The 10488-nt window shown below is 45.1% G+C and overlaps 1 protein-coding gene across 2 annotated transcripts; it reads right to left on the bottom strand.

Moving 5' to 3' along the window:
- Positions 1-5269: 5269 nt before the first annotated feature.
- Positions 5270-9778, bottom strand: nrarpa (NOTCH regulated ankyrin repeat protein a). Of its 2 annotated transcripts, XM_034602166.1 has the most exons (3): positions 9602-9778; positions 8531-9400; positions 5270-8137 (listed from the first exon to the last, which is right to left on the bottom strand). In XM_034602166.1, exon 2 carries the CDS (start codon positions 8884-8886, stop codon positions 8548-8550), a length of 339 nt encoding a protein of 112 aa, XP_034458057.1. In that variant the 5' UTR covers positions 8887-9400; positions 9602-9778; the 3' UTR covers positions 5270-8137; positions 8531-8547. The 2 variants fall into 2 exon arrangements, with proteins under 2 accessions (XP_034458057.1, XP_034458056.1); XM_034602165.1 differs by having other exon boundaries at positions 5270-9400; positions 9602-9777.
- Between the last annotated feature and the right edge of the window lie 710 nt (positions 9779-10488).

A 10488-nucleotide genomic window follows, 5' to 3' on the forward strand; every position in this document is an offset into this window, starting at 1 on the left:
CCGTGTATGATCACTCTTTAGTTAACGATCAGTAACTTTCCTTAAGATCTTGCATTCATTGTAATTTCATTTTATATTTTAATTGTGTTTTATATAATTTAATATAATTGTGGTTAGATTACATGAGCTTCTTTTGCAAAGATTGCAAAATAGAAATGATTTGTTTCTTCTCTCACTGACGTAACTGAACATAATTCAGTTAGAGCTTGACTTTCATGACGTTAGCATTTATTGCGGGGGGCTGTAACTTTAAACTGCAGGTTGTAGCTAATTGTACCTAATAAAGTGGTAACTGCGTGTACTTCGTTATTAATTGCTCGGACGAAAACAATGATTGCTGTGTGTGTAAGTGTGTGTGTGAGGCACGTACGCCTCTAATGTGTGTAACACTATTTGACTGTGAAGGGAGATGCAACTCATCTCAAGGACAGGTGTCAGTTGTGTGTGTGTGTGTGTGTATCCATTCCCCTGCTTTGTTTAGGACTGCAGCCCATACCTCCACACACACGCACACACACACACACACACACACACACACACACACACACACACACACACACACACACACACACACACACACACACACACACACGCACACACACACACAGATGCACGCACACACACACAGGCTGCTCTCTGTGTATTGAGCCCTGAATGGTTACGCCCGCGGGGCAGGAGTAAGGTTACTTTACATACTGCACTTACAGCTCCCTTTACCACTGGGGTATAAAATGGATTTGAATGAGAAAAAGGGGAACAGTGGGGTGGAAGGAGGAGGGCCGGGGGACTCCCTTTGTGTAACAGGAGGTCTGCTGCTGCTCTGGCATGGCTATGGAGATGGAGGAGAGGGGTCACTCTCCCTGCTCTCCCTCCCTCTGTTCCTTTACTATAGGCTGGCTACTCTGTCTCTCCTCCTCGCCCCCCCCCCCCCTCCCTCCATCCATCCCTTCCTCCCTATTAGCATAGCAGCTGCCTGATACAGGGCGTAGGGTGGGGAATGGCCAGGTTGCTGTGTGCATATGTGTGTGTGTGAGGGTGTTTTGTGGGATGTCAGGGTGGAGGGGGGGGTTGCAGGGTCCAGTCAATGGCGGTCCGTCTGGCTGGTGAATAGCAGCTAAAGCAGGCCCCCGCGAGCTAGACAAAGGAGCCGGGAGGGAGGGGATGGGGTCGGGGTGTGTGAGGGAGATGGAGGGGGGGAGGGAGGGGGTGGAAGAATGAGGCAGTGAATGGAGCGCCTTGTCACTGGCGCAATGGAGAGCAGCACAGAATGAACTGGAAGAATGAAAGAAAAGTTCAAAAAGGAGCGGAGGGCAAGGAAAAGACCGGCCCGACCACCTGTCTCTCTCTCTCACTTTATCCCTTTTACTCCCCTTCTTACTCACAGGCAGACTTGTGGGGGGGGGGGGGGGGGGGGGGGGGGGGGTCCACTGGACGTGTTTAGCGACAGACATGTTTTTATTTTGAGGGAGAAAGTGCAGTATCAGCAGGATTTCACTGCTCAGTGTCATCAGCCAGCGTCGTTGACTCCACAGTCTGCTGCTGTGGTTTAAAGCATCTCGTTCCCCACTCTGTGAAACAACTGCAACCAAATAAAAGTAAGCAACGTGGCGTGAGATTGTCAGAAAGGATGGCTGAGCAGAAAAGGTGCTGACAAGTGACACTGTGGGACGATCGTACACACAAATAAAACAAGATCTGAATCAGTAATAAATCTGAAAAGTTGTGTCTCATTTCTACAAGATTACTGGATATTGCATAGTTTATGTATCAGTCATCGCTATGAGCTGAAATGCTGAATGCAAGTTGTATGAATGCATGTTTGTGTGACTTTTGAATTCAATCAAAACAAGTTGACGATAAAGTAGTTTTGCATCCAACTATTTGTTCAGGTGGAACTTGTGCAACTATGTCTCAGATAAATATTTCTATTGTTTTTCTCGCATCAGTAAAACCGGATGTAGCACACAGTTCATCTCTAGAGGTTGGTTTAGTTGTCTGTTGCACAAACGCCTCAAGGGAATTGTGGGAAATTTACTTCGTTTCACATTGAAATCGCTTGAAATTTTAACTGTTATGTTCGTGCAACAGCTCGATGCTAAAAGAGCCTAGATACGAACTATGATCAGCTGATAATATAAACAACAGATGGTCAGTTGGTTTCATGGCTCCAGAGAAAATGTTCAAGGTTCGTGGATAAGCATCACCTTTAAAACTGTTATAATCCGCACAATTTTACATAAACATTTGCTCAAATGAGTATTTATTTAATTATTATTGTTTTAGTTCATGCTTTGAACAAAAGAATTTGTAAGCTAGACATAAGCACACCTTCATGAGCAGCTGTTTGATAACAAGTTCACTATATCAACTTTAAAGGATGATAATATTAAAGTGTCTCCAGAGCTCAGTGTGCTGCCCTCAACATGAGGCCAAAAAGTCAGTTAACACATGGTTTGATTTATGAAAACACAGATCGAGCAACGTCTCATTCATCACTCAACAGAATCAAGGTGAGAGTCTAAGAACGTGTCAGACAGAGAGACAGGTGTGTGTGTGTGTGCTTTACTCTCCTGAGCCATCACAGATTAATTATTTTGAACATATCTGATAAGTAATTTAAAGTCAGGTAGAGGTCAATAAAGTTTCATTGGTACGAGCTCACGTATCCGAGAAGAGGAAACTGATAACATCTGTGCATGTGAACGCTACATTTTGGGAGATTGTCGTGATCTGGAGGAAACCCAAGTCTGGGAAGTTGATCTTGCGCCTCAGTGTTTTCTGAAACGTGCTCATGGAAAACACTGAAAGCCAAGAAGCTGACAGAGTGTCCACATTCAAGCAGCAGAATCCTGTCGCAAGCAAGAATCGAGTCACGTTAGAGGTATGTTACAATCTATATGAGGAAATATACGTTTGGATTTCACAAGCTGAGGTCATTAGAAGAGCAGGGCGGGTGTCATGTGGAGGGCGACAAAAAACCAAGACACAAGCCATTGTGAAGCCTGTGGTTCAAGTTAATGAAAAGACAGTTGAACGTTTTTCTAAGTTCCTCTTTACGTGGCTGTCGTCACTCAACGATTTCCTGCAGCAACTGTAAAACCTCCTCGTGTGTGTTCACGTCCTGAATCAGATAACGACTTTGAGCGAGAGAAGGATGTCACAATCAAGGCTCACACTGAATTCATCGTCCAATTAAATTGTGTTTTCACACGTATCACAACACGTTCTGTTAAGCTTGTGTCTCACAGATCGGGTGTACCCCTTCAAATGAGGTATGAATATTTTATGAGGGTCCTTTGAACAGCAAAGAAAGATAATCACCCAGATGCTCCAACACTGACGCTACAACAACACTCAATATCATTTACCGTTGAATTACAAATAAAACAGACGAGGCCTACGTACGCACACAATAATGCAACCGGTCCTTTTTGCCAATTCGGCCTGTTTACTTCTTTACTAAAGTGATTTTTGATGACGCCCTCCTACGTTTTCTGGACCCAGTACAATTCCCCGATCAATTCTTCAGCTGATTTTTCTGTCCTCTCTGCAAAATTCCTCCTGAAAATGCCTGGCGTTGTCTGGCTCACTAAAGCAGGCCGCTCCATGCAAGAAGCCAGACCCAAGACGGGGCGAGGAAAGCCAAGGCACATGAAGAACCTATTAGGGGGCCTAGCAGCCAGCAGCAACCCTGGGAGGCCTGCCAACTCAGTGTGTGAACAATGGGAACCCAGCTCAACAAAAACATCCTGCAGAAGTGAGAGACTGGGAGGGAGGGAGGCTGGGAGGGAGGCGAGGAGAGGACAAGCGAGCAGCAGGCCAGATAGCTCGTTGGGCTGCCACGGTATCAAAACACAGAGGGGCTGGAGCTTAGTGCAGCGAACTCTCCTGGTGTTGAGTTTGTATCTGACAAAGAAATACATCAGTCCAGTGCACTTGATGTGGTCAGCGCTGAGGTCACAGATGGTTCAGCTGCAGCTCAGAGAGCCGGCTTTAACAGCTGCTCTAACAATAGCGCAAACTTTTACTTGTCGGTGAAAACCAGACGTTTGCAGCCACTTCTCGGAATTCGAGCTCAAGATCTTGCTGAAATGAAAACTCGCAAAAAACAAAACAACACACAGCCGTTACGCTTTTCCCATCACATTTGCAATCCTCTTTGCTCAAGCCCTTGCTGGGTCGACACCCAGTAGATGTTGCAACGGGAACAGGACTGTGAAAGATGCAGAGACGCGCCTGTGTTCCCACGATCCTCCTGCAGACGTGCATCACGACCCAGTCAAAGGCTTAATTTCAAATCAAACAGGTGCAGAGACCAAAATACAGCCCATGCATATCACGTGCACGTTTTATCAGAGCAGTAAAAAAGCTGAACTCCAAGTCACACTTTATAAAGCACACAGTCTTTACAGAAAGTGCACACACACACTGTTTAACCTTTTTGGCTGCGAACGAGTGAGCGTGTTCCAGCCTTTTCTTTTCCCTTCGACCTTTTCTGACTCATGACCGATCCAAATAAAGTGAGAGTGGTTAACAGTGCAACCAGACATTTTCAGGTCCATTTCATCACAGCAGGACACGAGGCTTCAAAGTTCAAATTTCAACAGACATTGAAATATTTACATGGAAACGTTTTTCTTTTCTTTTGGGAACAAGAGGAATCTTTTGCAGACGCAGAGTAATGGAGCTCAGGAGAAAAGGTGAGTAAATTCAAAGAAGGAAACGACAAAAAGATCATAAATAATGAATACGAGACACGTTCAAGTGTGTGCGGGAGCTGAGTCTGAGAGGCAGAGCAGAGCTGTTAGCAGCGAGCAAAGCCTCAGTCGTTGGAAAAGAGAGCACAAGAGACGAGTGTGTGTTGGAAACTTTTTGAGGGTGTGTATGTGTGTGTGGGGGGGTGGGGGTGGGGGGGTGTAACATAAAACCAGCTCTCCCACAACAGACACAGGGGAGGGGACCCTTCTTTAAACCGAGCCTACCCACAATGCACCGGGCTCTTTTATCCCGGCAGTGAAAGGATGAGGCCAGATGAATGACAAAAGGAGAGAATGGGGATCTGGGTTGGGCCCGGGCTTGGAAGACAGGGAGGGAAAAAGAGAGAGAGGGGAGGAGGAGGGGGGGGGGTGTTTCCCAAACCAACCTTTTCTATGAAAAATGCAGGAGGAGGGAGTGAGAGCAAGGGGGGGGGGGGGGGGGGGGGGTGTTGAGGCCGGGAAAACGTAGCTTGTGCTTTGGAGGATGAGGAAGAAATGTATGCATACACCAGTGAGTTTAATGATTTCTTTACTGGCTTGTACACAAACGTACAAAAATAATACAGCACTCATCTCCACATGACGTCACGTCATCATCACAGTGTTACAAACGTTCAAAAATAAAAGAATACAAACAAACAAACAAACAAAAATGAAACACGATGGAACATCTGCATCACTCATGAAAAAATCTGCCGTTTCTCTCCTGCTTGAAATGAAGCAAGACCAGAAACACAACTTGGTCCAAAGAAGTCAGCACTTTTTTTTATTTTTTATTAAAAAAACAAAAATCATCTCACTCATGTACACCAATCCGGCAGCTGGCCCCTTACATCATAAATGTTATGACCCTCGTGAGCCAGACGACCACACAACCGTGCAATTTTTAATCATGTTACAATGATCTTACCATCAAATGTATTATTCCCCTTTCAAAAAAAACAGGAAGACAGCACTTCAGAAAAGAAAGTGCCCCAAGATATCATCATCATCAGCGTTGATATATATATATCCATATGTATATATACATACACCCAATCACAGAGATACACGCATCTTTGTCAAAAAGAAAAAACATCATGTTCTTTTTTTCCACAAAGTGACACACACATTAGGACATTATCACCTGGAGCATATATTTATACAATAGTATTTTGTTGTGTTTGTTTTTTTTTCTATTCAGAAAAAAATTAAAAATGTTGACACATAAAAGCCAACGTTTCAACAACAGTCATCAGTGCAATATTCAAACAAAAAAAAAAATCAAGTTTAAGACAAGCGATGCATATTTCATTTGTTGCCTGATAACCAATCTATACCTTGATGTGGTGGATCTATCGCTTCTGTTAATTGTGGTTGTTGAAAAATGGGAAGTTCTCAGTCTGGACGACTGTTCAATGCAGTGGCACGGAGCCTCATGAGAAGCACATGCACACAAACACACTTCAATTTTAAAAAGACAAAAGGAAAATATTCACTCACACACTCTCAGCAGCTTCTCATGAGGTGAACTAGTGCTGCTGTGAAGCTTCTACACAACTGTTGGCCATTTGAGCAGTAGGCTTTTTAAAAAAACAACAACAACGTCAACATGAACATAAAAAAAAGAAAAACATACAAGCAGCATCGATACAAATGTTAGGGTGCCATGACTTTCAAAAATGCAGCAGGCAAGTTGATGGAACCATTTTTTTTTTTTTCCTTTTCTGTGACCTCCTGCAACAGTCATGTGATTTTTTTGTCTTTAAGTCTTCATCGTCCAACAGTATTAGGGTCCTGCTCAGTAGTAGTAACTATTCCAAAGCCTTGGCTCCTGCAGTTACCCCGTACAAACACTGGGGGCGCGCAAGGCTCCGCATTTTTTTGTGCAATAAAACTCCCTGCATTTATAAGTCATGCGATACAATTCCATTTTTTTGTATGACTGAAAATAAAAAAATAAAACGACCAAACAGGCTGATGGAGACAGAGAAAGAGACAGAGAGGTGGAGGTTTATAGGGAACAACAACGCAACAGACAGAAAGAGAGAGAGAGACAGAAACCACAGACTCCTTTGCAGAAAATCACGCTTTGCTTTTGAGAATTGGTTTGGTTGTAGTGTAAAATAAAAACTGTCCCGACTGAGGATGCAGGGATGGGTTCATTGCATCTTCTGGAGTCCGTCTGTCTGTCAGGCGTCATAGCAAAAGACAAAACAAAACATACTGGCATGCGGATGATCACAAACAAAAAGTGAATCTCTTCAGACTCCAAAACAACGTGGCAGAGTGGTGAGACAGCTGAACAACTTGAGAATACTTTATAAGTCGAGGTAGCTGGCAAAAGGCAACCAAACAAAGTCCTTTAAATGGGAGGAGGGGGGTGGAGACAGTCCTCTGGAGGGTCAACAGGCTAGAGGGGGGGGAGTTGGGTTTCTGGGGTGATGGTGGTGGTGGGTGAGGGTGGCAGGGTTTCCTCCACACGGGACAGTTTATATACTACGAGTCTGAAGCAGCTTGAGTCACCCTTAGATATTCTTACACTCATAGATTTTTGTTTGTTTTTTTTAAAAGAAGAACCACAACATATTCAAAAATGCATCTTCTCAATGTACCTTCATAAATAGAAAAAAAAAATAATAACCCAGCCTGCTTTCACAGTGATGACTAGGATGTTAATAAAATACTGAAAGGAGATTATAAAGTGAATTCCAAATGCGACTCTTTCTTTCTTTCTTTCTTTCTTTTTCTTTTGATACAAAGCGAAAGCAGCGGTTTTTCTTTTTTAGTAACACAGTGACCATTGGCAAAGTGGTCGCACTGGCCAGGAAAGAGTTGGACGCCAGCACGGCAGAGGAGGCACAGTGCACTCAGCTACTGTCTCTTTCTTTTTCTCTTTAAAAATAAAATAAAAATAATAATAGTAAAGCTATTGTGTACAGTACTTCACAACATCGATGAAGCCAGTTGTTGTTACATCATGATTACACATCTGGAAAGCGTGTTGGATAGCCATAATGCCGCTCTTTGAGTTAAAAAAAAACCAAAATTGATTCATTACAGAAATATAGGCCTCTGGTAGCCAACAGAGGGCAACCCTTCTTCTCTTGCTCGTGTGTCTTCCCTTTCAGATATTCCAGCATGCAGCCATGTAGCATCAAGTGCCGTGTTTCATATCAAATAACTTAGAAAAAGAGGATTTTTTTACAAGTGAACAATGCATGAGGGGCAACAGGTCAAATCTGTGCACACACCCCCCCTCCCCCCACAAAGAAACTATTCAACTGTACTGAGGATGGGAGGTCATGGATAGAGGAGAAAAAACTGGGCCATCTGCACTCCTGAGTCCTAACACACACACACACACACACACAGGCTGCTCTTCTAGTGGACCACACGATCTATAGTAGACACATTCAAGAGGAAAGCTTTAGTACCAACAAACTCACCGAAGTGGCGTTTTTCTTTTTTTTGTTCAAGATTCGTGCTGAGTGGGTGTGGGGGGGGGTGTGTGTGTGTGGGTGTGTGTGTGTGTGTGTGTGTGAACCATGTGGTGGCTTCACTCAGAGGTGCAGAGAGGGCCCCGTTTGGTTTACAGTGAGGGAGGGTTATTGTGCAGGCCTGTTTATGCATTTCCTTTTATATATGAATATATATATAATTTGGCACAACTATGTAGATAATGGCAGTTTTGAAAAGAGCCTGGCTTTCCCGCATGTGTTGCAGTTCGATTTTTTCCACTTATTGTTGCTGTTGTTCTGTTATTTGTCTTTTTTTTTTTTTTTTTTTTTTACCTGACAGCAGAGACAGATCACCGGGCGCCAGAGGAGTACTTGGCCTTGGTGATGAGGTATAGCACAATGTCTTGGTGGCCCCCGAAGGCGGCGATGTGTAAAGCGCTCCACCCTTCCCTGTTGGCCAGTCGGATGTCTGCGCCAAACTTCACCAGCAGTTTTACCAGCTCCAGGTTGCCGTCTATGACGGACTGGTGCAGGGCCGTCTGTCCCTCCGGCCCGAAGGAGTTGACGTTGAACTCGCAGTTCGTCATGTTCTGCAGCAACGAGTGCAGCTCCTTGGTGTTGCCCTTCTTCACCGCCTCCTGGAAAACCCTCTGCGGCGCGGAGCACGTCGACACCTCCGCCTGGCTCATGGTTGCAGCGCGCTGGATGGTGGGGGAACACGTAATCCTGCCCGGAGCTCTAAAGTTGATGGTAACGTCTTCTCCCTGCTGAGCGTCTCTGGTCTGGTAACAATGCCACAGTTACACTGGACTACAACCAGTTATTAAGGCACTTTAAGGTACTTAAAGACAAAAAATGCTCACTGTATATATCCCAAAAAGGACAATAGAGAAAATAACACACTCGGTGTGCAAAAAGGTAAATAAATTGAGAGATCCTATAAATCCCTAAAGCATTAAGGGGTGCTCTCGAGAGGTCCAGGGTCTCTAGATGAAGTTCCCCCTCTGTAGCAGCAGCAGGTCGCCTATCGCAGGGGGATGGAGAAGAGGGACACCTCTGACTTCTCTGAGGGGAAACTGGAAGTAGGATCTCCACAGGGCAGCCTCCTCGTTACCGGGTCCCCACAGGTTTTCCTTAAACGTTCCCACCTGTTTCCTGGCTACACGTCCAGGCAATAAGTCGCTGCTCGTGTGGCCAGGGCGTCTGGGAAAGACAAGAAAAGACAAGAAAGGTCCACATGAATCCCGAGTCCACACCTACAGACCGCAGGAGAGACCTCACATTCCGCTACATCCAAGAGCGAGAGAGGAGCACTCCGAGCGCACGTTTTACGCACGCACACACTGCTTGATTTTGCCATTAAACATGTCTGGAGGTGTAATCCGCTGCGGATGTTTGCCTTACCTGTGACAGATGGACGGGTCCGTGGCGACGAAAGCGATAGAAATCCACCGTGTGGCCCAGGTCTGTGTCCTGCGTGCGATCCGCGAGTCTCTGCCCTGCTCTGCGCTCTGGGGGAATATTTTACGCGTCCTTTATATGCATGACAATACCTTCCCAAAGAATCAACTGTGGAGGAATGGGCGGAAAGCCGGGGAGGTTATAGGCTGCCGGCTTGGTTAGTGGGAGGGACCAGCTCCCTGTGAATCTGCAGGAAGGGGCGTGTTTTCTTCTGATGGAGGGGGGGGGGGGAGCCAAGCGTAACTGCAGAAATTCTAAACAAGCCGCCCGCAGCAGTGTTATGGTGAGCTCAGTATCGGATCTCCTGTAGCCGACCCCAGGATGTGGACTCAAAGCCAGAAGGCATCGGTGCTGTCAGGGCTGTAAACCGCTGAGTGAACAACGTGCATGTGAAGGATCGTCCAGTGGATTCAACCTCAACAAAGTTCTTGAAACAGAAAAGTCCAGTTAGATGTCAGAGGCAGGGATGGACATGTTCCCTGGCATCAGAGGGGTTTGCTCTGCATGTGCACAGCGAGAAAGTGGCTGAGAAATGAACCAAAATGGACACTTGGTTCAAAATCATATATTCTAAAACACGATGGCACATTTTACGCACAAATCAAAATGGGACATTTTGGAGTTTCACTGTTATTTTGACTCATACAATAGGTGAATTTCACTTCTTAAGAAAATAATTTATCACTATTGGTTCCATAATATTTTCCCGAATTTGATCATAAATGTCTCTTTTGAAAGTGAAAAACATGTGGACTCATTCACACTCTTTCAAGTTCCACGGGGGCAGAAAAGGTGACAGGTTACTGTGACACACTATCCAGGAGAGGGTA

Source organism: Hippoglossus hippoglossus, chromosome 12 (assembly GCF_009819705.1).
Source record: "Hippoglossus hippoglossus isolate fHipHip1 chromosome 12, fHipHip1.pri, whole genome shotgun sequence".
Classification (NCBI taxonomy): Eukaryota; Metazoa; Chordata; class Actinopteri; order Pleuronectiformes; family Pleuronectidae; genus Hippoglossus; species Hippoglossus hippoglossus.

Excerpts from the sequence above, each read along its gene's own strand:
- nrarpa (XM_034602166.1), bottom strand. The coding sequence starts at position 8,886 with ATGAGCCAGGCGGAGGTGTCGACGTGCTCCGCGCCGCAGAGGGTTTTC.